This window comes from Pogona vitticeps, chromosome 12 (assembly GCF_051106095.1).
Source record: "Pogona vitticeps strain Pit_001003342236 chromosome 12, PviZW2.1, whole genome shotgun sequence".
NCBI classification, from domain to species: Eukaryota; Metazoa; Chordata; class Lepidosauria; order Squamata; family Agamidae; genus Pogona; species Pogona vitticeps.
In genome coordinates this window covers 15,622,444-15,650,235 of record NC_135794.1, presented here as the reverse complement: position 1 = coordinate 15,650,235, position 27,792 = coordinate 15,622,444, and the positions used below count along the sequence as shown (strand labels likewise).

Below are 27,792 nucleotides of genomic sequence, written 5' to 3'. Positions count from 1 at the left end.
CATGATCACTGCAGATGGTGACAGCAGCCACAAAATTAAAATACGTCTGCTTCGTGGGAGGAAAGCGATGGCAAACCTAGATAGCATCTTAAAAAGCAGAGACATTTAATTTAATTCTAATAGACATTGGGAAGGCACCACCTTTTTCCCCCCAAATTTTATTTAGAATATATTTACTCCACCTTTCTCCTTAAAAGAGCAGTGACGTGGTGGCACTGCGCGGTAAACCACAGAAGCCTGTGTGTGCTGCAGGGTCAGAAGACCAGCAGTCGTAAGATCGAATCCACGCTACAGAGTGAGCTCCCGTCACTTGTCCCAGCTCCCGCCAACCTAGTGGTTCAAAAGCATGCAAATGCAAGTAGATAAATAGGGACCACCTCAGTGGGAAGGTAACGGCATTCCGTGTCTAAGTCGCACGGGCCATGTGACCACGGAAAGATTGTCTTCGGACAAAACGCTGGCTCTATGGCTTGGAAACAGGGATGAGCACCGCCCCCTAGAGTCAAACACGACTGGACAAAAATTGTCAAGGAGAACCTTTACCTTTACCTTCTCCTTAAAAGGACCCAAGGAAGATTGATAATTAGAGGATAATATTAAAGAGCCAAAATAATAATATAAATAATAATATAAATAGTATTATATATAATAAAATAAAATATAAATAAATAAATAATATAAATATTATAAATAATAAGTCTATCTCAGTGGTATTTTAGCACATGTAGCAAAATTCATTACAGCAAATACATCAGACACAATCGCTTAAATTTTTTAGTTATTTTGGAAGCTGTGTGACTGAACGTGACTTTTCCAAGTGTTCAGAACCCTCCGAAACCCTAGTGTTCAAAATTAAATTAGTCCTTTATGTTTAGCAGGGAGGGAAAAAAATCCTCGCAGATTAGTAAGGTTCCACCGAGATTTGAACTCGGATCGCTGGATTCAGAGTCCAGAGTGCTAACCATTACACCATGGAACCTCCACGGAAGAAGTTGTGCAGCAGTTCTCCTAAATCCTCCTTGTTCGCTTCACTTTCTCATTCTTTTGGCACCACCTTCCTGTCCCTAGATGTATTGCACTAATAAGACTTCTCCGTTCCCTTCCGACCTCGGAGCTAACAGTACGTGGAAATGCGCTTTGGGAGGCTTCCCTTCCATGGTTGACGGAAGGGTAACAGATGAGGCGGTGAGACACGAGGGGGCTGCAGGAGAGGCGCCTCCAGACGCGAACCCCTCGCCCGGCGGGTATAAAACAGGCTACGGGGGGGGGGCAGCGCCGGAAACAGCTTGCAGCGCTTAGGCTTCGCTTGCGGAAAAAGAGAACCGGCGAGTCTTTTGAGCATGTACAGAGTGGCATTTCGTTCCACTGCCTGATACCTGGCTCTTGCTTTTCCCGCGCAGAAGTTGCACATCGGACATGTGGGGACTGGCATGGGGGGGCAAGAAGGAGACGGCAGAGGCAGGGAGCGTGAACGTGGGACTCTCCCTAACCCTTCCCTCGACAGCCACATCTGTAGGCACAGACACGGCTGTCGACACGCAAGGCAAGGGCCATTCAGACGCACAGGCCCAAGGGGCAGCGACGTAATTCCTGGCCAGACAAACAAGGACAGAAAGAAGGCGATGGCCGAGAAACGCGCCCCCGCCAGCGCTCTTCCCCATCCCCGCCTTCCTTCGCTCGAGCCAGCCCGGGGCAGGCGTTCAGGCAAACAGGGTCGGGTGCAAGGCTGAGTCCAGGGAGAGGCCCCGAGGCTCCCGGCCCCGAAAGGTCAGGACAAGCAGGAAGAGAGGGCTCTGGTCTCAGCACATGCTCAGAGGCACTCCTCTCTTGCTTGAGGAGGCGCCCTCGCTTCTGTCCTTTTAAGTGGCCTTCTAGCATCGATCGGGGCAACAAGGCAAAGGGGGGCCAGGCGGAGGTCACTCCCGGCGCCCAGATATTTGCCACTGGATGAGGGGGGGGAGGTCCAAAGAGGAACCGGCGGTCAAGCTGCACCCAGGACTTTCGGTTAAAAAAAAAGGGGGGAAGGCCACCGGTGTCACCGCGGTGTCGCGCTGATGTTCGCCCGCCTTACGTGGAAATCCATATACTGTATTCCAAAAAGTCGTTCAATTTTAGGCTGGAAGTGCCCTGGCGACTGGACCAATTCTCGTAGTAGAACTGTGGGTTGGGGTGGACTACAATTCCCATAATTCCCTGAGCACGCCTGCTTCCTAGGGAGTCCTGGGAGTTGTAGTTCATTAGCCCATACCTACCCATTCTACTATATTTTTAAATGTAAAATGGCATCTACCGTTCTACGCCGTTTTTCCTCTTTCTTTCGGCTGCTTTCTTTTTACACCTGTATGAAAAGGACTCTACGGACTTCCCATTCTTAGGCGGACGGGTCGGCATAGCAACCCGTGACGCCCCGCCTGGGGGGGGCGGTGACCCAGAAACATTTTTGCAAACCGGAAACATACGTTTCCGGAAGTGGTTTGTGCGGTGTGGGGGGGCAGCAGGCGGAGGGAGAGCGAGGGGGGCCGGCTCGGAGGCGGGTCCTGAGGAGGAAGCAGGCGCAGGGCGGAGTCCGCTGGTGGTTGCTTCCTTGTGAGCTGTGAGGCCGGAGGGGTCGCCGCCGCCGCCGCCATCATCATCATTCTCGTCATGGGGGGCTCTCGCGACGACGAGTACGACTATCTCTTCAAAGGTGGGCCCGGAGACACCCCCCCTCTCTTCCCACCCTTGGGGCCCAGCCCCATTCCTCTCCCGCCCTCCGCCTCACACGCCTAGGCCGGGGTGCCGGCGGCGGCGGGTCGTCTCCCTTTTTAAAATGCCTGAGGCCTCGGTGGCTGTGGAGGCGGTCCCCTTCTCGCCCCTACTCCAACACGGCGGTGGGGGGGGGGGAGGATTTGATTTTTTTATCTCCCTGGGGCTTTGGGGGCGGATAAACTCGGCCTCACAGACGGCGAAATAAGGACTTTCGAGCGGGCCGGTTGTTTTTGGTCGGTGGTCGACAGTTTCCTTCCAGCCCATCCGGTTTTGTGGCGGTGACGACTGGGCTGCTTTCTTTCTTTCTTTCTTTTTTTGACACCAAGCCCTCCTCAAGCCTTACCTTTAAATGTCTTGCTGTCACCAAGGGGAGCCAAATTCAACTACCTCACTCAGCCTTCGTTCCCTAAGTGACCTTGGGCCAGTCCCCCATCTCTCAGCCCAGCCTACCCCACAAGAGTTAATTGTGACGGTAAAAGGTGGGGGTGGGAAGTGTGTTTCCATGCCAGGCGAGAAAGAATACAAAGTATATTAAAAAGCAGTATTTTAAGCTTTTAAATTTATCCCTACAAAGTCATAGGTCTTGCTTAGTCGTCCTGAATTTTATTTATTTTATTTATTTACAATATTTTTTAGCTGCACCATTGCCAGTGGCTTCTTTGTGTTATTGGAGAACACCACTATTTTCTTTCTGGGTCAATCCAGGGGCTACATAGTCCAGGATTCTTTGGATGAATATTGGCAAGTAGCAGGGACAGCTTGATGAAGCCACAAGTTATGTGGTCCTTGATGAGTTCTTGTAATTCCTGGTAGCAATTTGTAACTCCTGTCAAGCCAAATGGGTAGATATTTCACAGGTCAGAAAATAAAGAGCTGTTGGGTTTATGGGTGTATACTGAGCGGTACATCAGATATCAATTAGGGTCCAAGTGCTTGAGAAACAAGAGAACTGTGAAGCTTGTGAAGAGCTGACCTGGGACTCTGTAAAGAATATTTTGCACTGAAAACAAGTTTTCCTCTCCCAGCTCTTTTCAAGAAGAGTTTAAAAAGCCAAGAGTATGGTACCAGCTTTTCTGGTAGTGGGATTGCTCAGTAGTGTGCTTGGGACAAAATTAATAGAGTATTTAACATGCAGGAGAGGATGTAGACAACATGTATTAAATAGAAAAACCCCTGTATGATTATAGCTCTGGTGGCTATTCTGAAGATTTTAGCTATATAGCTATGTTTCTGAGTAACCTCAATTTGTGGGCTGCCTTTACTACAATATTGGAAGAGAATCTTCCTTCGGGAAGAATATTTGCTTCCCCTTGTTGGTTTTCGTTTTGTTCTTGTGTGAAGTTATTCTTCAGAAAAGCATCAACCCCTCTCCCCAACAGTGTGGTTTCCCCTTTCAAATTCTCAGGTCCTTTTCTGCTTGTTGAAATAGAGGAAGAGGTTGGTAAAGAGGTGGGGGCTTCTTGTCAAGATCAAGAGATTTAATGGAAAAGCTTTAGCTTCCAGCTGTTACGTTATTTGAAAGTGGGGTAGGGTCAGCTTTGAGAGCTGTGATGTTTAAAAACATGTTCTGTTTTTGGTTATAATGCTGTGCATCCCCCCCCCCGGAATATAGCAAGTTAAAATCATATCAGTCTGAAATGTTTTTCTCTCTTTGGTGGGTGGGAAGGAGAAGAGTGCTGTGAGTTGTCAGGTTTTTATCACGCAAAGGAATGTAAGCCCCGATATAGAGACGAAGCTTAAACGTGTTGGCTTGTCTAGAAGCAGCTAAATAGGGTGGGTTATGGGATTTATTAACTAGTTTCTGATGAATTGTTAACGAATATATGAACAAGGCAAACGTTTGTCATGAAATACTTCTGACTAGTGTAAACAGGGCTGGCTGAAGGCGTTGCAACCTTTTCCACGTTTGGCCTGTAGGAAATGTTATTGCAACCTCTTGTTTAACGGATGTGCCCTCCTTGAGCAGCTTTTTGAGCAGCAGAGATCTGCACCCTGTGATCTCACTTCCACTCTTATTACTACATAAAAGTTATTAGCCCATTAGATCAGCTGTTCTCTTCCCCTTCTGGGATTTATATGCATTCTTCCCGGGTTGATTATTCAGCAGAGTTCTTCTGATAGTGAACAGGATGTGTTGGGAAATAACACATTCAGCTGCCCAGAAAACTGGTGCTTCCTTATACAAAGGAAGTGTTGCAGAGGGTCATAAATCCAGCTTTTAGAGATAGAAGTTCTGCGTTCATGGAAGTGAACTTTGAGCTGTTTCTTTAGTTTTAGAGCCAGTTTTCCTCCTGACAGGCCTTTAAATTTACCACATGTCAGATTTCTCCTGTAAAATTATTTTTGCTGAGGCACATGCTGGATCCCTGACTTCCTTCCTCAGTGCCTCAGTATCTCTATCTGGATAAGTGGTTTATAACTAACAAGCCAAAGGCTACCTGACAGATGGCTGTCTAATTTTCTTTTGAATGCCTCCAGCATGGAGCGCTCACCACTTCCCAAGGTAATTGGTTCCACTATCATACTGCTCTAATAGTTAGGATTTTTTCCCCCCTGATACTCAGCTGAAATCTGGCTTCCTGTAGTTTGAGCCCATCATTTCATGTCCTGCATTCTGATAGGATTGAGAACAGATCCTGCCTCTCCTCTGACAATATTTCAGTCATTTGAAAAGTGCTATCTTATTTCCCCTCAGTCATCTTTTCTCAAAGTTAAATTGAAATGTTAGTCTCAAAAGTGCCGGAAGACTTTATTCTTTTGTTGATATATGCTGAAACAGACTAACATAGCTACCTCCTTGAGAATTACCTGCCCCGATATGCTGCTTCCTTACATAATCTTCAGAATATAGGAAAGATTACTAATACACAGACCAAATTTTTTTGCATAGCAATGTTGTAAACTGGCCAGAGAGTGTTTTAGAACTATGGAGCAATATATAAGACAAAAAAACAACAGCAGCAGCAAGCAGCATTTCAATTTTTCTAGCTTTCTTTATTGATTCTTTTCTGTTTTCTCTAAGGGAGCCTCTACAATCCAGGTAGCCTTTGCTTGAATGTGATACATGCATTTTAATGCTAGTTTTTATTGTTACATGAGTGCTGATGTAGCCCATTCTAGAGTATCTGAGCATTTTGTATACAGTGGTACCTCGACTTATGAACGTCTCCACTTGCGAATGTTTTGAGTTACAAATGGCTCTGTTTGCAAAATGCTGCTCCGACTTGTGATCGGAGCCTCGACTTATGAACGAAAAAACCCTTTCTGCCTTTTTTTGACCTAAGTTTATCTTAGGTCAAAAGAAGAAAAAATAATAAAAAAAATTCTCCCCCTAGTGGTAGAGTATGGATTAACCGGCTTTGCATTAGTTCCCATGGGAACTAATGCCTCTACTTGCGAACAGCGCCTCAACATACGAACGAAAAATAGCCTAAATGGATTAAATGGTTTTCAGTGCATTCCTATGGGAAATTTTGCCTCGACTTACGAACTTTTCGACATATGAACGCCGTTCCAATACGGATTAAGTTCGTAAGTCGAGGTACCACTGTACATGTTCTTGGTGTGAACATTCTAGCAGTAAATTGGTTTTATGACCCACCACAGGATATAGTTAAGTAGAGCTTAAATGCCACAAAGTAACTAAAGACCTTATTCATCAGGACTAGAATTGGATCTTCTATAGAAAGGAGAGTGGGTATTTCTGTTTCTTCAGGTGGTGACACAGTGAGATTACCTCTAGAGAGAGAGAGAGACAACCACCTCTCTCTCAGTGGCATTAGACAAGAGTTTAGCTGAAGGCTTCTTGATTCTGAACATAACCTCTTATGGATCAGCTCCCCTGTGTGACTTAATGCCCAAATTCTCTCCAAAACTAAATCCAGCTTATTTCCTTATCTCAGACCTGAGTTACATTCTGATCAGTTCAGTGCAAGCAGGCACATTTTCTGTTAAAAGTCTTGCCAGTTGTTTTACATGGGTGCAGTGAGAGATGCCTGCTATAGCACCATGGTTGGTTGCTGTGATTTTATTACTTCTGGAGAATGAATCATAAAAGGTGGGGCAGAGGGAATGTTGTTCTGTCCTGTGGCCTTTGCCCAGTGGGGAATGCAGGCTTTATCCCAGTGCTCTCACTTTTTAAAGGCTTTCTGAGATTATCTGAAAGTTTGGTCTGAAGTGTTGCTGAGCATCTTTTAAAGGCTTTTGGTTCCAAAGTACTTCCTATTTCCAGCAACTAATGCCAGGCAGACTGGAGAGTTTGTAGCTCTGTATGAAAACAGTGAAAGGTTCATCTACTTGAGATGGATATGTGGGAAACCGCTGCTTTGAATGGAGATACATGTTTGTTTGTTTGTTGATTTATTCACCTAAAATATTTTTACCCTACTTTTCTCCTTAAAAAGGACCCAAGGTGGCTTACATCATTAAAACACAATATTTAAAGCTAAAAACAGTAAGTATACACATACTAAAAAGGATCAAACAAATACTGCACTGAAAATGGTAAAGAAAAACAACACTAAAAACAGATTCAGAGCAGTAAGGCACAACAGTCCATCTAAAACCCCTGCTCTGGCAGCCAGTCACTAAGGGAAAGCTTGCTGGAAAATAAAGGACTTTGTCTGCTTGCAGAAGGACAGCAAAGATGTGTCCAGCCTGGTGTCCTGTGGGAGAGAGTTCCAAAGTTTGAGTGCACAGACAGAGAAGGACCTCTATTGTATCCCCACCAAACAAACCTGTGAGGATGGTGGGATCAAGAGAAAAGCCTTTCCTGATGATCTTAACACGCAGGCAGGATTATAAAGGGAGATGTGATCATTGAGATAGCTGGGACTGAAGCCATTTAGACTTTATAGGTTAAAACCAGGACTTTGAATTGTGCCCAGAAGCAGATTAGCAGCCAGTGGAGATGCTGTAGCAGATGGGTTATGTGATCGCTGTGACCAGTCCCAGTTAGCAATGTGGCTGCTACGTTTTGGACCCACTGAAGCTTTTCAGAGGCAGCCCCATGTAGAGCACATTACAGTAATCCAGCCTAGGTGTAACTAAGGTATGTGTCACCATGGCCAGATCAGATCTCTCCAGGAACAGGTGCATCTGGCGTACTAGTTTAATTGTGCAAATGCACTCCTGACCAATGCCGAAATCTGGGCATCCAGGCTCAACGAATTCAGAAGCACACCCAAACTGCATGTCTGCATTTTCAGAAGGAGTATAACTCCATCCAGCACAGGCTACATCCCTGTTCCCCGATTTGCCTTTTGACTGACTAGGAGTGACTCTCTCTTGTCCGGATTAAGTTTCAGTTTATTGGTTAGGGCTGTGTTCCTTATAAAGCATCAGCTTCTCACCTTTGTGGATCAACTGGACCTCTTTTCATATCTATTCCCATTTGCATCAACCTATTCATCTACTCACATTTGCATCCTTTTGAACTGCTAGGCTGGCAGGAGCTGGGACAAGCAACAGGAGCTCAACTCATCGTACAGATTCAAACTGCCAATCTTTCGAACGACAGCCCAGTGGCTCAGCGATTTAATCCACAGCACCACCCACATCCCTCAAAATTAGGATAAAACTTTTGCCAAAAGGAAAACTGCTACATAGTTTTTGACCTCTGGGAGATAGGGAAAATGAAATAAAGTGTAATATTTGCTTTTGCTGTGCCCATCTCTTATCAAACTAGAAAAACGTTATGAGAAGACAAATAGCACCCAGTAGTTGCAGAAATACATTTGAATTTGAGGATTGTATAAATAATCCACTTTCTAGCACCCCTTTCTTGTTCAGCCTTTGTATGTCCCCAGCCATTACCAGTCCATTGGCCACTTCTGTTTTTCGATGTCTGAGCCAACTGATTGCTGGATAAGGTGATCTGGTTCCCCTTTCATTTTTTTCCTTGAAAGCTGCTGAACCCAGCTGGTTGTGTGGACTCTGCAACCCCCACCCCAACCAGTGCCCTCCAGGTCTTTTGAACAGTCTGAATTGGTCACACTGACTGGGATTTTGGGAAATGAAGTGCAACACATTTCGTGGGGACTGGGTTGTGGGGAAGTTGTGCTTGTGTATTCTTTTCTGCACTCCCACTTTATTGCTTACAATAGAAACTCTAAGAACTGGACGATCCCGTTTGGCAGGCATTTGGGCTGTGAGCTACTTCTGTTTGTTGTGCACCCAGAAATGCTCACAATCTTTTTTTCAATGCCATTCCCCTCATGGGTAACTGACTGTCCTTCCCTGTATGAACATGAAGCCTTTTCATGCGCCCTTATCGGTGACCTTGAGTAAGTTCTGACTTGCATTAAAAAGGAAACATTTTCCCTGGCTTGTCCAAGAGCAACTGAGCAACTTTCTGCTTATTTTAAAAATCTTCCTTTTCAATCGTGTCCATACATTTCTGTGTCTTTTGTAGATTTTCTCTCTCTTTACCATTGAGAAAATTCCTAACCACATTTCTTCCTATCCAGTTCGGTCTTTGACACTAGGGATACATTTCACCTCCACACATAATCTCCTCTGGTGGTTTTCATGTATAAATGTGATTGTGCAGTGCATTTAATTAATTGAGGATTTCATTAAAAGAAAAGTTAGTAGGCTCACAGATGTTGAATTGCTTCAAGGTATTACTACTGAAATGTTAGAAATACTGAAAAATTCTTAGAATTCCCCTACACGTAGTTGCCTCTATCTTGGGCTATTTTAGGTGGCTTTTCATTGCGTCCATCTTTCACAGAAGCTCTGCTTCAAAGAACATCTAACATGGCCTCCTTCAATTAAAAAAAAAGCAAAGCGTGCTGCTTATATATCGCCCCATAGTGCTTCAAGCACTCTTTGGGTGGTTTACAAGTTAATGATGGAGGCTACACATTGCCTCCCCCCCCCCCCCAGCTGGGTACTCATTTTACCAATCTCGGAAGGATAGAAGGCTGAGTCAACCTTGAGCCGGGATTGAACCCTGGGTCATGAGCAGTTTTGGCTGCAGTGCAGACGTTTAACCACTGCGCCACCAGGCTCTTTGTTCAGTATAACCGCCTGTCAGCTGGTTGGTGGTTGAAACATTGGATTGTCTATAATCAGATTTCCATGTAGCTGTGAAGCTGAACCACTAAGTCAGACACATTCTGCTGAACCTACCTCACAAGACTGTTGTGGTCATAAAGGAGTAGGTGGAAGAACCACATGCTCCACATCCCTGGAGGAAGGGTGGCTAATATACAGAATGAGTAGATGTTGCCCATGCGCCTCCTTTCTCTCCTGTCAGCACCAGGCAGGTAGAACAAGCAGCAACTGATATTTCAAGCTGATAGGTTTCACTGTGAGTTATTCAGGCCTGATTTCTATTAGCACCCTGAAAAGACCAAGAGATTTCTCTGGGCAGAGAGGAACTATCTTGTTAAAGATTGGGCTGGCTCTGAAAAATGAGACGCCAGGCTGTTCATATTTCCCTTGTATCCAAAGAGCATCTTGCAAGCACAAGTACTGTATCTGAGGGCACATACTGGTGAGTTTACTGAGAATAAATAAAGAATGCCTTTGCCTGTTGTTGGGATGGGTAGTCCTTGCCATTTGCTGGCCTTCTGGATATGGAGAAGGAAACCAGGAGCACCAAAATGTTTCTGTAAAACCAGTTCTGCAACACTCATAACTCTCAGTGGCACACCATGTCAAGGGCCAGTGTAGGGCACTCCCTACACTGTCAAATAAAGGCAAGGTAGCTTGGGTTGAACAAGCTTTCCAGATGACCTACAGACGGCCTGTTGACCTACCTCAGGATTGTTATGAAGGTGAAATGGGATCACGCCTCCTCTGCTTGTTGCATGGGCAAGATGAGGCTGATTCTGAGTTGTGGCGAATCAAAGCAGCAGCTTCCAGATCGCAGGATGGTCATTGGCAGTGGGTCTGCAAGATCACTCGCACCTGCAGCCAATTCTATAATATATAGAAATTATTATTTCTATATATTATTAACTATTATTAAAACGCTGTATTGCAGCTAAAACTGTGCTCACGACCTGGGGTTCAAATCCCAGGTAGCTGGCTCAAGGTTGACTCAGCCTTCCATTCTTCCGAGGTCGGTAAAATGAGTACCCAGCTTGCGGGGGGGGGGGGGCAATGTGTAGCCTGTATAATTAAAAAAAATTGTAAACCGCCCGGAGAGTGCTTGTAGCGCTATGGGGCGGTATATAAGTCCATATATATATAGCGCCGACAAGTAGCCATGGGCAGAAGCTTGCCTTTTTACAGGATAGGTCTTTCTGCTGCTAGAGAATGGGCTGTGTAGGTACTTCAGTTATCTTTTCCTTGTTCAGCGCAAGCAGGGTACTGCATTTGGTTTTGTTAGCATCCCATTCATTGACTTGTGTAATGCAAAGTGTCAATTGATGTGTTGTTGGGATTTAATGCCATTGACTTAGTATCACTATGTGATGCTCTAACTTGAATTTTAGAAAATTCTTTAGATTTTTTTCAATGTTGTAATTGAGCTATGGTTATAATATATTGCAGTTATGCATTTTGTTTGTTTTTGTGAAACCTTTGAAGATCAATTGTTGTGGAAAATGAAACAAATTGACTTCCCTTGATTTACCAAGGCCTTTGGCAAACTCTTCCCTTGCAGTGCCAAGGAGGCACTTGAAGTTCTCGGAGCCCCTGATGATTGCATTGAGGTTGGAGGTTTGGCATCCAAACTTCCATGCAGTTTGACCTGATTTCTTCCTGCTGAGAAAGAGCATAAATAGTTAATGGGTCTGTTCCAGTGTTGCAGTTTGGCTTGTGTTTTGCTAAGTCAGCTGAAAGTGACTCATTTTGGTGATGGTGGGGAGGTGGCAGGCACTGCCACTGCCTTTGTGATCAAGGACTTTACCTTGTGTGGAAGGGGCAGGTTTGGCTCAGGAAGGCAGAGTGCACAATGAATATTGTCAGTGAGGCGAGAGAGAACTTCCATAATGAATTAAAAGGAATCTCTGTTTGCTTTTGTTTATACAGTAGCAGTTTAGGAGTTGAAAAGTGGACAAAAGAAGGAGAAATTCAAATAAGTCAGAATATCGGTCTTGGAAAGACAAAGTATAATTCCATCTTGTAATTCTTAGATTTTGATGTGTATGAGCTTTTCTCCTTCTCATAATGTAAGAACCCAGAGTTATCTGCTTGCATGTTGGGAAATTCAAGGCAAATAAAAAGAAATCCTTCTTATAATAGTTAAACTGCAGAACTCATTGCTACAGGATGTAGAGATCACTGTCAATCAGTTTTAGAATTGTAGAGCTGGAAGGGACTCTATGGATCATCAGGCCCAGCCCCCATTAAAGAAGCACAGTGGAGAATTAAATTCCCACTCTCTGGCTCTGCAGCCAGATACCTAAACCACTGAGCTATCCAGCAGTTCATGTAATGGTTATTCCTTCCACATAAAATTGACTGTATTAATTCTTGTCTGGGTATCTCATCCACCGATCTTTCGTTTATTGAAGGGAGACCTTTTGCAGCAGGAGCACTCTGAATGTCTCCTTCGGTTTTAAAGGAGGGTAAGGAAGCTTTATTACATGCCATTCCTGCTATTGTTGCTGGTGATATATGGAGATATATCAAGGGAAGAAAGATAGGGGTCAGGAAGCTAGCTTCTGTTTGGTGGTTTGGCAACTTCTACATGCTGCCCTAAACCTGGGTTCCAGAAATCTATCACCAACTTGGTATTTATGCATTGTAGATTTACAACAGTGGTTCCCAAACCTTTTTGACTTGTGGCTCCCTTTCCTTATTGGTCACTGGCTGCGGCTTTCTTTTACACTAGGACTGCCATATCCACAGAATCAATTTACCCAGAGTTTCACATATTAATTGCCTGAGAAATTATTAAAAAATTTAAAAAATTTAAGCACATTAATATACATTTTCAAGGTGTCTTACCAGGACTAGCCACGAGATGGAACCAGAGACTATGCAATATACAGGTGGAAAGGCTGTCAAGAACTGACTCATCTGAGGGAAGCAGCTTCCAGAAAAATGAAGACGCTGCTTTGGGTGGGGAGGCGGAGGCGGTGGCAGGGAAGACTCCCTTGCAAGCTGGAGAGCAGAAAACGTAGTCCTTTGGCAAGACTGGGCCAGGGTTCTCTCCACCATGCATGGACATCAAATGGTGAATGCTGTACTATACTTTGGGTGAGGGAGAAGAGAAGGATGAGGGGATTTTGTGGCACCCCTGGGTGGGTTTCCCGACACCCCATGGTGTCACGGCATCCATTTTGGGAAACACTGGTCTGCAGCACTACTGTTCTCTCTGTTGTTTTACTTTGGTTTTATTCCAATGCTATCTTCTAATTTCATGTTAACTCATTATACCACTTAAAAATATTTTGTTTATAGGTGATATAAAGATGTTTGAGAGCTACAATTGTGCATACGTGGAACATTCTGAAACAATGGTATTTAAATCCTTATATTAGATGTGGGAACATGCATGATTTAATATTTTCTATAACTGTCTAAATCAAATGATTTTGAGAGTGCATTATACTAGTACTGTATATTGAACATATTAGTCCATATACTCTTCCAGAATATTGAATTGGCTTTAAATTATTTAGTGGGATGACTGACAAAGAAAGGGTAACTAAGCTGTTAATGTTCTGTCTTGTTTATTTCTGAAGAAATTTATTCTCTCTGCGTCAGAGCAGTTTTTTAGCAAAAGAAAAGCCCATATGGATCAGGCCAAAAATCCATCTAGTCCCAGTTTCTGTTGACACAGTGGAAAAACCGATGTCTCTGGAAGGCCCAGTCATAAGGCATGAGTGAGCCTGTATCCTCCGTTTCATGACCCCAGCAATAGAAGCATATTGTCTCTGATACAAGAAGTGGTTTGTTTGTTTGTTTGTTTGTTTGTTTGTTTGTTTATTTATTTATTTATTTATTTATTTATTTATTTGACTTATATGCCTCCCACTCTACCCAAACGTCTCTGGGTGGCTTACAACAATTAAAATACATTAAAAAGATAAAACAATTAAAATACAATTAAAATATATACTCAATATAGGACCATTCTGACTAGTAGCCGTTGATAGGCATAATTTCCAGGTGGGCTCCACAAGCCTGGTGCAGCCAGAAATATTGGATTGAAGCACCAGTAATGTCAGGTCAGTCTGAATGCTGGTCGAGTGGAATGGGGTGATGAGAGTTGTACAGCAAAGCACATGAAGGGACTCTGGCTGGGTGGAAGATGTTTCATAACCCTGCAGATACAGTGAGTAATAAGCGGATATAGGCTGTGAGGGGCTTCCTCAATTCTGTGATTTTGTATTGATTTTTGGGAAGGTGTTGACACATCTTTCACAAAGGTGGGCAATGCTTGATTTTTTTAAATCAGTTTTTGCAGGCAAGGGCAACCATCTTTCATATACACAGACACAGCTGTAAGGCACAACCTTAGACGCAGAACCTTGGATAGTGTCTTCTTTTTCATTGCACGAACCGATTTCTGCTCTGGTGGTTGTCTACTTCAATGGGTGCGATGGAAGGGAAAAATGTTCTTTGGAGCCTTTCTAAAGATGTTCCCTTTTTATCTTTCCAGTTGTTCTGATTGGAGACTCTGGAGTTGGCAAAAGCAACCTCCTCTCCCGCTTCACTCGCAATGAGTTCAACCTGGAAAGCAAAAGCACCATTGGTGTGGAGTTTGCAACGCGAAGTATCCAAGTGGACGGCAAGACCATAAAGGCTCAGATATGGGATACAGCAGGGCAGGAACGATACCGGGCCATCACATCAGCGTGAGTGATCCCTTCGAAGGGTCTTCTTTTTCCACAGTGACCCAACTGTGGGGTGGGGCCATGGGCCTGTTTTCATGTGATAATTCTACTGGATATCAGATTAACCAGTGTCTTGCCTCTATGATCACCTGGGAGTGTATTCCTCCGTATTGACTAGGTCCAAAATAAGTTTAATTATAAGGGTTTTTCAAGAAGCTTTGAAATTCTCATCCCTCAAAGACTTGCAAAATTACAGAATTGTCTGTTTGTAAGAGTTTTAAGGCTTCTCTGTTTGGGGGTAAGTCTGATGTGGTCAGATGGAAAGAGTTTTTTTTCTTCTTCTGACTTTAAAAAAAGCCAGCTGACCCAGAGTTCTTAGTGTCAGGGCACCAAGATGTAAACTTTAACTCTGTGGACGTTTTCCAGAGGTCTGCTAAATACTAGGCAGCAGAGTCTCTGCTGTTGAGGTAATCCCAGTTCCACTGTAACGTGGAACTGACCAGAAGTGGTATCATCTGTCTGCCCCTGCCATCGCGGCCCCTCATTAGCCAGTGCAAGGATTAGGGGAGGGAGGGGACTGCCTGTTCGGTTACCCAGACTGTGCCTGCCGGATGCCAGGTGTGCACCCACAGGCGGTGTCTGCTTGTGTCCACAGCTATTACCGAGGAGCTGTAGGAGCCTTGTTGGTATATGACATTGCAAAGCATCTCACCTATGAGAACGTTGAGCGATGGCTGAAGGAACTGCGGGACCACGCCGACAGCAACATTGTCATCATGCTGGTGGGGAACAAGAGCGACCTGCGTCACCTGCGAGCTGTCCCAACAGATGAGGCCCGAGCATTTGCAGGTGAGCAAGGCAGGGCGGGTTCACAGATGGGCAGGGGTTGTACTGCACATGGCATTTTTCTCAGTTAGGGTTAATTTTCTGGTCTGGCGGCCAATCAGTTGAGTTGGCAATTAAAATTGCAGTCTTCTTGAAGGTCAGTCCACTAATTTGGCGAGGGGAAGGGACTGCCCTTTTGGTGAATGGAAATTTTCTTTGCTGACTAATTTGGCAAATGAAATCAGAGCCAGGGAAAAGCCTGCTATTTTTGCATCTCTGCCAGCTAAGCCCCTGTGTTTATTTTATGTTAGTTTCTGGTCTTTTATATACCTTGTGAAATAAAACCTTTCAGAACAGCCAACAAAATTCACAATAAAAGATTCATTAATAGATATAATAGCAAGGTAAAAACAAGAGGCAGGTTAAAACTTCAGAAGTAGTCATCAGTCTCTGAGGAGAAACATAGGGTATAAATGGAAAAAAAAAACTTTGTGATGCTTCACATTTTAAGAACCTGGATTGACAGAAATGTCTGTCTCACTCACTCCCTGGTAAGCCCATGCAGGGAAGCGTACTGCAGACGTGGAACGTGGGGGCCTAGCTGAAAAGGCTGTGTCGTGGGTTGCCACATTCCTCAAGCTAGCAGAGGGAAGAAGCCAAGCAAGGAAGACTTCAGTAGGTAGCATGTTTGCATGGGAGAAGGCAGCCTTTAAGTTCATCTGCTCCCATGAGCTTCAGAGTCAAGCCAGCACCTTGAATTAAGCCTAGGAAGACCAAATCATTGCTTCTTGGACAGCTGAAATAGAAAATGAAGCTTATTTCAGTCCTTCAGAAGTGGCAGGTACTGCTGTAATCTTGCTTTCCCTCACTGCTTTTTCCACCGAGTCACAGGAGGTTGTCTGCTTGTCTAGTTGGATGTCTAAAGAGATTCTATATGATGGCCAAGCCCTTGTCTATTTATACATTGTCCATCCTTCTGACATGCTGCAGCCAAATACAATTTGTCTGCGATGGAGCCTGGTAGCTTATCTTCTTCCCTACTTTTTCGAGATCATCTATAGTACTTTCTCTGCCCAGTCTTATAAGTATTGTTGAGTATATGCTTTGCCTCCAGAAGATCTTGGGTACAGATCATGGAGCCTGGACTTCAGCACTATCTTTCTTTTCTATGGGCTTCCATGGTTGGCTGCCCAGATTCCTGATCTGGTACGAACTCAATTTGTTGGTTGCTGCAGTTATTTCCCCCTGAATAGATCTCCTCAATGGATGTTTATTGGGAGGAGTATATTTTTGTTAATGCCGGAATACACACAATAGAAACAGTGAGGATTTTAAAAAATTAAATAAGAAACTGAGCACCCCAGTCCACTCCCTGAAGGTCAGGAGCAATTAAAATGTGGAGCCATCTGTTGTGATTTAAACTCACTGGCCTGTTCATAAATCTGAAAGGCATTCACGCCAAGTTTCTTCCACCCTGGAATGTCGCTCAGGGTTCTTGGCAGTAATTGTGATTAAAAATACTTGATTTATGCCACTTGCAGTCAACAAAGGACTTATGCCTACAGCTGGAGGTGGGGTAGAGGAGGGTGGGAAGGGTAGTGTTTTGTGGCTTCAGTCCCAGAAGAATTTGACACACACACACACACACACACACACCTGCCCTCTTTCATTGCATTAAAGATGCAATTTGATGAGGTTTGCAAGGTTTCCTCCTCATTGGTCATGTGACACTTTGCTAATCACTTAAGGAAAAAACAATAAGAGGATCTACAGCAGAAAACCTTGAATCCTGCCAGCTTTCTTCTTCCTTTTCCCCTCTGAGTGTTTAAAGCTTTCTTGCCCATGTGATGGAAAAGGCTTTTCCTACAAGGGAGCCCAAAATTATGGTCTCTTAATATTGTTCCAGATAGATGGAAGTGCCAAGTGCTTTGTAACTACAATAAAAGGACCTGCAGTGTATTCCATAAACCTCTGAAAGAGCAGTAGGCAGGCTTTTGGTGCATCTGTTTTGGCCCTCATCAGTGAGATGAGGGCCAAAAGCTTTGCAAGGTTTTTTACAGGCTAGCGGCACAGTAAAAGTATGCAGGAAATGATTGGTGGCAGGTAGGTCATATAGGATATCAGGACATTAGGAGGCTTAAGAATTAAAGTAGTCTTGAAGGGAAATGCCATTTTAGGTGCAATGTACTGTCATAGCCTTGAGGATGGCAGCATAGCTAAAGATACAGAAAGGATTTGGCATCAGATTTCCTACCTTTCCAGCTGCAGAGAAAAATCGTAAAAGCACAAAAGAGAAGCACGCCTTGGGAAGCCTCTTACACAGGCCGCCTTAGTGATCTGTAGGTGCTCTGGGAGATTCCCTCCTCACCACTCACAACATCTCTGACAAGCTTCTCTTTTTTTTCTGCAGAAAAGAACGGCCTGTCATTTATTGAGACCTCCGCTTTGGACTCAACAAATGTGGAAGCTGCTTTCCAGACCATTCTGACAGGTGAGATGGTCCTCTGGGAGGGAGGCCTTTCTTCATGGCCGCAGGTAACCTTGGCCTTCTCATATGCCCTTCGTGCCCTGCTGTTGGCTTCTCTGAGTGGCTCCTTTGCTCCTGTGGGGAGAGAGGAGGCAGACTTACAGTAGGACACTGGCCTTTTTGGCCTTGTTCACCAGAGCAGTTCTCACCCATGTGAGCTAAGAAGGCTCCTGTAAGTCCATTGTGTTATTCTAGGTGCAAGAGTCCCAGGGAGAGCCTCACCCATTAGCCATGGTGTACCTCTCCCCCCTCCCTTTGAGAGAGCCAAGGAGAATGCCCTCATTGTGTTCCTTCACGTTGCAGAGTTTCTGTGTCAAGGAGAAAACCTTGCCTAGCAGCAAGTAGGCATGGCCCATGGGCTCCTCCTGAATTCCCTCTTTCTGCTGTTTTGAATTAGTTCCCCCCCCCCATTTCCCCAGGCATTTGCGCTTGGTATGATCTCTAGTGGCTCCCAGGAATAAGAGTCTGGACCCCCCAGAACTTGCCCACCCCATCATACAGGAATATCTCTGACTGAGTCTTTTATGTCCTTTGGAGAGGATCTGTTTCTTCTTCATCTTCTTTTCTGAATAGGATGTGCCTTGATTTTACTTTAGATCTCTTCAGCCCTCCCACCCTTGCGTGGCCAGTAGGGAAAGTAAAACCAGAAACAGGTTTCTCACTGTTTGTGGCTCCTCAGAGAAATACGGAAGACTTGAAGCCAAGCTATGGCCCCATTTGCTTCAGTGCTGTTTGCATGGACTGCCGTGGCTCTCTAAGGGCTTCAGGCAGGAGTGTTTCTGTGCCCTCATCAGAGATTCCAGGGAATGAAGCTGTGGGATCCTTTGCATGCAAAGCACACCCTGTCCTGCTGAGTTAGAGCTACAGTAGTAATCCTCCCATCACTAGAAGAGGCTGGGTGAACTAGGCAAAGCAAACCACTTGCAAATTTGAATCATGTAGAATTTCGTTCCCTTGGGACTGAGTTTTTAGCATAGAAGTTCTGCTAGAAGATAGCATTTGATCCTAGAACTGCTGTGCCACTCTTACCATTCTGCGTACCAAGCAACCAGTGCTGGTCACCACATTTATTGGCTTACAGCTGAGAGTAAGGAGCAGGGGAGCCACTTACATTTGTGTAAAAGAGCCCTTTTGCCCCTCACTACATGTCTCCTTCGACACGAAGAGCTTGCTGCTCAGGTCTTCCAGATTTTGCATTGTGGAAATGAGGCTCTCCTCTCATTGCTATTAGGAGTGGAGAAAGAGCAACCTGCGGTGTAGGATCATTGAAGTGGGGAGGCCAAATTCTCCCTCCTTCACTTCTCATCACTGATCATGGTTAATGCAGGAAAAGCTGATTGTTCCCCCAGACTTGTAAGTTGGGGGTAAGAGGTTTTACCCTGGTTTCTCCCCCCGTTGCAATCCTAATCCTCAGTAGACATGAATGTGTGCACTCACATGTATTCTTAGTCCTGCTTTCCACCAGCCCCACCTGTTTGTTCAACCCTTGAGGAGTTTTTTGTAGCCACAGGCACTAGCAAGCATTCGAAGTGAGCTACTCAGTTCACACTTTCATGGGGTCAATGCAGCCCCTCTCTGAAAAAGGTTAGATCTAGAGTGGTCCGGTGGTCCAGATAGGTGGGATATAAATCAAATGAATGAATGAATGAATCAATCAACCAATCAACTAATCTAGTTCATGTGGCCCATTATCCTCCCAAGATGGGTGGTTGATTCAGAGGAAGTCACAGCAGACTTGTGCGTTGGGCATTATGGCTAAGCCTTGGATGATCAACACAGGGATTTGAGGAAATGTATGTAGGCAAGGGAAAACAATTGAATTTAATAACTTCTTTGAATTGGAGAGTTAGTGTTTCATTTTCTCAACTCCATTTCAAAGCATAATATTAAAGCAAATCATGACATCACACCCACCTTCTATAAAATGGAATACCCAGAAACAATCACATCCCCTGTCACTTTTCTGTGCCAAGAAAAAAATTGGAATAAGTTGATAGCCCAGCTTCCAATAATAGCAATTTCTGGTTGTTTTGAAGCAGGGAGCAAGAGAGAGTACATTTGAGCCCAGAATTTCAGAGTGCAGGATAGCACTAAATCTGTAATAATGAAAGTTTTGCTCTCACTTTCAGAGATTTATCGCATTGTGTCGCAGAAGCAGATGTCAGACAGACGTGAGAATGACATGTCTCCAAGCAACAACGTGGTCCCTATCCATGTCCCCCCGACTACGGAAAATAAACCAAAGATGCAGTGTTGTCAAAATATATAAACCAATTTCATTCCTCAAAAAGCTGTGTATATTTCCCCCGGTCCAAAATGGAGATAGATCCTGAATCCACATTTTCTCATCCTTGGTTCTCCCTACTATGGCTTTTCTGTTCAATTATATCTGTTTTGTTCTTCTCTCTGAATTTCTCCAAGTCTTTATCTCTTTCTCCTCACCTTTAGTTTCAGTATTATGAATCATCCATTGTTTGCATGTGGCTGCAGCATTACCAGAATGCTAGTCCAGGCAGGGCAATTTTTTAAAAGTTGCAACTGATCTCCACTTGAAGTATATTGGTTCATTTCAACAGAGAACTAGATTAAGTTGCAATAATCTCTACAATTCAGAATGTCGTCCTGCAAGTCTGAGCGTATGAGACCTGAGTCTTTTAAATATCCTTTCAACTCCAGTAAGTAGATGCTGCATATCTTGTGGAAAGGACGGTGTACAGTTTCTTTTGGCCTTTGGTTTCTGCCTAAACTTCCCAGTACCAACAGGTTCTAGGGGCTACAGTTATTTCTGGCTAATAGTAGTAATCTTGTAGGTATAGTTTCCCAGTTATTTACAGATATGTTGGTAAATGTAGTCATTCTGGGTAACTTGGCTTAAAAAGTAAGGGGTTGCAAATGACATTACTTGAAGGGCTAAGCCCCACCGCACCCCAAGCCTGCTTGCTTCTTACTAATGTTCCCCAAATTGGCAGTAGTGTCACTGCTTGAAGATGGTTCATTGAACGCACACAGATATATTTAGGTAGATTTTGATTCAAACACAGCAGTCACATTCACACCCTCATACAAGTAAGTGGGAGATGGTCACTGCATGTAGAGGGGTAGCTCTGTGCAAATTAAATTAATTGTGTTCAGGCCCAATGGGATGGTGAGGGATGCCTTCTGTAAAATGAGGACATGAGCTGTGTAGTTCACTTGCTTTGCTTGCTAGCATCTCTGGCTTGTAGTATTTAATGTTACTCACAACTGGGCCTGTAATGGTTCATTTGGTATGTTGGTTGGTGCAGTAGTGCTTGTTCAGCAAAACAGGGAAAAGCCCTAAGGGATGTAGAATGCTTGGAAGTGTGGATCATGACTCCTCACCTGTCTTTGAAATCCAGTCTTTTTCATTTGAATCCCCTTCGAAACTGGTTTTGTTGGCTCTCCTAAGTGCATTAGCTTCTCAAGGCATGTCGGCTGCTTTGCAGACCTGGCAAGAGGTCTGTTGTTTTACTAGCTTTTGGCCAGTAGCACTTGAGCGGCTAGAAATTCCTCCCTTCGGCCCAGTCTGTGCGCAGGAGAACGGATCAGGAGACTTGACTGGTGCATTTTTGGGGCTCTTTAGAGCCGGAGGTGTTTCTGGAATCTTTTCTCCCGTGCATTTTTGTGGCTTGCAGCAAGCAGTCGCTCCTCTTCTAAATCTCTGTTCAGGTGGGATGTTAAAACACATAACTCACACTCTCTGTCTATTTGGAAAAGTTGAATTTAGAAGAGAAAGTTTTGGAAAAGTTGAATTCAGAAGAGAAAGTATCTCCCCCACCCTACCCCAGGTCTCCAGGCTTGGAGAGGAGAGGAGAGGAAGGAAGCTTTTCGCAAGGATGCCTCAGGCCCAGACTGTGTCCCTTTCCTTCCTGTCGCCTCCGTGAGGAGGGCACGCACAAAGTGCTGAATCTCTCAGCCAGCCTGTTGGTCTTGCGGTGCTCATGACGTGTGAGGCACACAGAGGGCATTGCTGTAGTCCATCTTTGTTTCTCACACTCTGTAACGTTTATCTGTTTCCTCAGATATTTTTTTGAGTCTTTTTTGTAAATTGCTTTGTACTGTCTGCACATTCTGTACCTTGAATATTTTTTAAGATTGATTTAAAACTATTCATTATTGGAATTCTAATAAAGAATCACAGGGGACTGTTAAGGGTTGTGGAGTGGACTTCTTTGGAGCAATGCTGTTGTGGACATTTGGTGTTTTAAAGTAACACATTGCACTTGAGATTCATGAAGATGATTAAAATGGACATCGTGTGTAGAGTATGTAAGTATTACACAGAATAAATTATATGGCTCACTTTAAGATGCAAATATGAATCATTTGCTGCACCCCTTCATGTGCTTTTATTGTGAAACTATATACTGTCAGAACTTTTAATGTTATGTTGTTCACATTGCACTCTAGGGATAAGTGGAGTGATCGAGACTACAGGGAAGGGTGAGTAATGAATGGTCTCTAAACACTAAACACCCCCCCTTGTTTTACTGTGTGTTGGAGGTTAATGGAACGTCCCCTTTGATGACCTAATGGATGTGAGTGAGAGGGAGAACTTGCCTGCCAAGGCTGTGTAACCTAGGACATAGCACAGGGACTCTCCAGGTAACAAGAGGAGGGTGGGATTAGGGTGGTACATCAACGTGGTTTTTGTTCAGTGACTGTAAAGTTGCGGGTCTTCAAGATCTGCTACTGGATTAGAGAGAGTTGGTAAAACATTTCAGTGTATAATGGGACTGAATTCAACATAATGTTCCCCACCCCAACAAACAGAACTGGCGAGAGGGGGAGAAGTAACCGCATTTGGGTGCCCTAGGCAGCTTCTCTGTTGACAGAGATTTTCATGACCAGTGATCAGTTTGAGGACAGTTCAAGGTTTACAAAGCATTGCGTTCGAGAAATGCACAGCTGACAGAAATTCAGTTTATTTTTTACAAGGTTAGACCACGTTTGTGTGGTCAACAAATATTACAAATGTCTTGCTTTAAAAAAGTATTGCCATTATAATGCCTAGATCCCTTTTTAAAGGAATGCTATGTGTATATATTTATATATATATATAAAATGTAGAGTGGGAGTAGATTTTCTTTCTGCTTTATGCAGTATGTGTTTCTTCTTCAATGAATTGGCCGCCCAGCTCCCCTAAAGCCAAAGGATGCTCAGCGACCTGATGCCATCTCAAATTGCACAGTAATAAGAGCCTGTTACTGTATTATTTTGGGCTTGCACTGTCTCTGGTGCTGCTAAAGGAAAGGCTCAGAAAGCTTGCCTTCTCTCGCTAAAGGGACAGAACTGGGAACTGCGCCTGTATTTTCCATGTACTCAGATCATCATGTCAAAGGTGGCGGTGGGAATCGCATTGTTTCACATATGCAGGTTGCAACCCATAATGTGACACAGATGCAGGATGATGACACTCCTAACACTGCAGCAGTTTATATTACTTGCTTAATCTGGGTTAAATATGCTAACTTCCAAGTGAGATATGAACACAATCAGGAAGTTACCCTGTCTCAGTTAAAAGCCTTCACAGAGGACTTTTCCCATCAACTAGTTCTGAGGTAAGTTTTTTTTTTACTATACACGTAATTAAAATATATATCCCTAATGGCCCTACAAAATAATGTTCTGCTACTTCTTATATTTTTGGATAAGGCTTTCCTGGAAAGTAAAACGGCTATTGCTGATCAGTCATTTTCCCCATGCACACATGCAGCATTCCTGTAAATAATTACATTTCCTCCTGTGCTGTGGAAAAATCTTGCTTGCCTTGAATCTTCCTGGGGAACTTTGGAAGGATGGTGCAGCGGTACTTACCCAGCTGCCTGCATGCCCACATCAGTAGAAAAAGGACTTTGGAACTGCCTTGCTTCTAGTGAGGTCCTGAGCTCCCCTTTTCTGTGTGGGCCACTCAGTTTTTGAGACTTTGCTCCCTTGTGTTACAAATGAATGTTGAACAGCAGAATGAGCTAAGACTGGATTCGCCAATCTGGTATACCCCAGATGTGATGGAGAATAACTCCTGTCGTTGCCAGACACCATGGTCACTGGAAGATACGATCCAATACAACTGGAGGGCAGCAAATTGGGAAGGGCTAGGCTAAAATACTGGGTTTTTCAGTTCAAGGACTCCCTTTATGCCTAATCTAAACTTGAGGGCAACATTCAGCAGCTGAGTGAAGCCAAAGCAAAAATGCCCTGGGTCCAAACAAGCCTAGGGCAACTAGCCCCAAAGAAGGTTTTCCATGGGAGGCTTTTTCCAAGACAGGCAGGGTGGGGATCTTTGTGACACTCAGAGCATACGAGATTGGTTAATCTTTCCAGCTGCAGGCTTTGTCACCATCACATGGGGGAAAGAAGAGAGCATTCTGAATGCCATGACAGTTTTGCTGGCTACCATGTTTGCAGCTGCGGAGGGGCTTGGATTCATCAGAGCCCAACACAAAGATACAGCAAGCTGCCCGTACAGGAGGACATCATCCTTCACCATTGGCAATGGTGGATTTGGCTATTGGGAATTTTCTGGAGGGCTACACTCTTCTAGTCAAGCAAAGCACTGGTGAAGCCAGGCTGTAACCCCCCTCAAAAAAAAAGAGACCCCCTTAACCAGTGTGAGATAGAGCCTCTGGGTCTCTCGGATAAACTGAGTTGGCGTTCGGGAGGGTCAACATCCACAACAGGAAGTCTGCATCTTTCATCCACCAGAGCTAAAGAAATCTGACTGGCACAGGGGAGATGTAGGTGGTAGGTGATTCTCTTTCTTGCCCTGATGCAGTGACCACTCAACCAGACGTTCCTCTTGGCTGCAAATAAACCTATGATTCTGGTCTTTCTCCTTCTGTCCTGCTGTCAGCGATCTGCCTTGGCACTGAGGTAGATGGAGTCTGGCTCTGTTTCCGTGCTTTAAGGAGGAACCTTGTCCAATTGTGTTCACAACCAGGAAAATAATCTCTCATTTTAATACTAGAAATAGGACGTGTCCTTCTTATAATGTAGCCAATCAGTTGGCCACTCTTGCTCCATGACACCTGAGAGCTCTCCAGCAGCAGCTCTCCCTGGCAGATGGGAGTCCTTTCCAGCCCTGCCTGGAGATAACAGGGAATGATCCCAGGACCTGCATGAAAGCATCTCTCCAAGCCTCCACCTAACATGCTATGTCTGGTTATAAACAGACCTGCTCTCCCTGTCACAGAAGGAGCTCATCAACAGGTTTGTTCCTTTTACAGTTTTCCTGCCATTTTTCTGTTCTGCTGGTCCCATAAGAGCTATCACAGCCAGCAGGTAAATATGCCAGCAAAGAGAGTGGGAAGTGGGTATGACAGATCACTAAGTGGTCTCGGGATACAAGAATGTTTCTTATAAATGGCTCCATTAGTCCAGTCATTCTCAGAAAGAGGGCACTGCCTTTCCAAGGACTGAGAGTCCTACCCGATGATGTCAGTGTTTCCTAACCTGGGGTCCCCAGATGTTCTTGGACTAAAACTCCCAGAAGCCTTCCCAGTTGTGTTGGCCGGATTTTCTGAGAGTCGTGGTCCAAGAACATCCAGGGGGCCAAAGGCTGGGAATCATTGCTACAGGTGGAGGGAAGGTGGCACCCAACTTCTGCTGCCTGCCCTTTTTCTGCCCTCAGTCTGTTGTTGCACAGCTATTCTTGGTAAATACGACCACCTGTATTAGTGGGAGAGTCCTTGCTTTTGACCCAGCTGACTTAAGAAGTCCCACTGTTCCAAATACTGTTAATCATATTTTAGCACCTCCTTCTCAATTGTGGTTCACACTCCTATGTGCCTTAGTGTTTTAAAGTAGTTAAGAAACAGCCTCTTGGCTACCCTAGCACTCGCTTAATAACAATAAAATCTCAATTTTTTTTTTACTACTAATAAATCATCATTCTCAAGAAAAATCTACAAGGCAAATGGAGTTTCAAACTACTAAAGTGTGTTTGAACAAGCTGCAGCATAACCCAAATAACAGGCAGAATGAGCACTTGGCCCAGAGAGAGCCCGTCAAACCAAACGCCATCTGGAAATAATAGGGGGCTGATTTTGCTCTAACAGGTAAGGACAGCAGCCACCAGCTGCTTTGGGTATTGGAGAGCACAGGTGGCAGCTCCCAGCAAGGCTGCATCAAACCCTGCTGTTCAGCGCTGACCAGCCTTCTCCAACCTGCTGCTCTCCAGGTGTGCTGGATTCTTCCTTTCCTTCCCAAATAGCACAATGGGTATTGTAGTCTTTTTCTAGAACGTGCCAGGTCTTCATGCAGGTTTGTCTAAAACTTCCATGCTCCCCTGCTAGCACAGTAGGATGGTGTCCCACAAGGTGGGAGGCACCAGGTGAGTGGAGTTGGGTAGGAATGAACTTGGCTAGCTGAACGAGCAGGGACTCTGGCTTATTTAGAAGAGAGGTGGCGGAGGCCCACCACGACCAAGCCCATAGCTGGCCTTTCAGGTGGTTCAAGTCCCAAAGTTCTGGAGGTCCAGCGATCCCCCCCCCGCCTTCACTGCCAAGCCTGCTTCACTTGTGGGTATAAATGTTGGTGCCTTTAGCACTCCGTCCATGTAAGTCTTAGTTTTTCAAGGAATGCTAAGCCTAGGAGATAGCATGTGGAGCTTTTATTTGTGCTGTGGCTGTTGTGCTTTAGCTCTGTCCAGCAAAGCTCCTTTTCATTTCTTAGGAAGCAGAAGCAAGCAAAGCAAAGCAAAGCGTGCTGCTTATATACCACCACCATAGGGCTTAAAGCACTCTCTAGATGGTTTGCCATTTAATGATACAGGCTACACAAGCATTGTAGGATTGCCTAAGCATTATAATCTGCATGGGCAAAGCAGAAGGCAAGCCTGGTCATACGTAAGGGCTCTAAGGAGGAATCCTGTCTTTGAGTACCTGGTTAGACTGCTCAGCTCTGTCTCTTGAAAATGGGTTGATGGAGACCAGCTCTTAGGAAATGCACAAGGGAAGCACAGAAGCATGATTGGCAAAGTACCGCTTTTCCTGAAACCTGCCACGCGACAGCTCTCGGCTGTTTCGAAGCTTCTGCAGACATTGGGAGAGCATGCAATCCTCTCAGATCACCCGTCTTTTGGGTCTTCAGTCTCGCAAATTCCACGCATGATTCTAAGCAGCAGGTACGCACATAAAATGAACACAGAGAAGCGCAATGTAGCTCAACCACATAGTCTAGCTATGAGGGCAGCAACTTTAGCCAATGTTCACAAAGGAAGCGCGTCTGCCCTGGCTTTGCCGAGGGATGTGTCCTTGCAGCCACAGGAGGCGATGCAACTTACTCCAACATCTTTCTGAACACTGTTTTTAAGAAGTAAATGATCTCTTTAAGCAGGTGAGAGTATAGTACAGATGCAGCTATAAACGCTTGCAGCTAGGAAGTTTTGTATCTGTCCACCCCCATCCCAACAATGTAAAAAGCAAAATCAAGTCAAGAAAACATACTTTGTCCAATATTGTGGACTCGAGTCCAATGGCTTCCGGTTCTCTCCCCCCGTAGTTATACATAGTTTTCTTTGTTTTCCTGTGATCTGTATAAAACGGTCTTGTAAAATAAGAGTTTCATGCAGAAGGAAGGTGGCCCAAAATGAGTGTCCCTTTACGTTTGTTGTGTGGACCGTCTTGAGTTTGTTTTTTTCTCCAGCATGTAGCAAAACAAAGCAAAAAGGATTGTCATCTCCTTGTTCAGAGAGCAGTGTTCGTAGGGGCGTCGTCATGGGGGAACATGACGCAGCCCTTTAAGACTGCTTGTCCCAAAGAGTCCCGTGTGTTGGGCTGTGTCTTACAGGGAGAATGTCATAGTGACAGGGGATGTGACTGTTTCTGGGCAGGTCGTATGGATTTTGGATGTAGCCAGCGTTGCGGAGACGGGTCTCATGGACCACACTGATGGTGGGCTCTGTAAAGATAAGAACAGGAACACATTAAGGCA

At 44.6% G+C, this 27,792-nt stretch overlaps 2 protein-coding genes and 1 non-coding gene across 13 annotated transcripts in view; 1 reads left to right on the top strand and 2 right to left on the bottom strand.

The window, feature by feature from the left end:
• Positions 1–907: 907 nt before the first annotated feature.
• TRNAQ-CUG (transfer RNA glutamine (anticodon CUG)) lies at positions 908–979 on the bottom strand. Its single transcript has one exon. It is a non-coding gene; the product is annotated as a tRNA-Gln (tRNA).
• Positions 980–2,522: 1,543 nt separating this feature from the next.
• RAB11A (RAB11A, member RAS oncogene family) lies at positions 2,523–22,011 on the top strand. Its single transcript, XM_020805699.3, has 5 exons — positions 2,523–2,686; positions 14,315–14,510; positions 15,145–15,338; positions 17,725–17,805; positions 19,971–22,011. Exons 1-5 carry the CDS (start codon positions 2,644–2,646, stop codon positions 20,108–20,110), a joined length of 654 nt encoding a protein of 217 aa, XP_020661358.1. The 5' UTR covers positions 2,523–2,643; the 3' UTR covers positions 20,111–22,011.
• Positions 22,012–22,768: 757 nt separating this feature from the next.
• Positions 22,769–27,792, bottom strand: part of MEGF11 (multiple EGF like domains 11) — a 474,775-nt gene continuing 469,751 nt past the window's right edge. For 8 of the 11 annotated variants that reach the window (XM_078380886.1, XM_078380889.1, XM_078380890.1 and 5 more), the window contains one exon: positions 26,452–27,759. In XM_078380886.1, coding sequence (XP_078237012.1) covers positions 27,599–27,759 — 161 coding nt within the window. In that variant the 3' untranslated portion in view covers positions 26,452–27,598. Of the gene's footprint in view, positions 27,760–27,792 lie in introns of all 11 variants that reach the window. The other 3 variants (XR_013538901.1, XR_013538902.1, XR_013538903.1) reach the window with 1 other exon arrangement.

Coding starts and splice junctions, on each gene's coding strand:
- RAB11A (XM_020805699.3), top strand. CDS start 2,644: ATGGGGGGCTCTCGCGACGACGAGTACGACTATCTCTTCAAAG. Junction 2,687..14,314: donor GTACGACTATCTCTTCAAAG/GTGGGCCCGGAG, acceptor TTATCTTTCCAG/TTGTTCTGATTGGAGACTCT. Junction 17,806..19,970: donor TTTCCAGACCATTCTGACAG/GTGAGATGGTCC, acceptor TCTCACTTTCAG/AGATTTATCGCATTGTGTCG.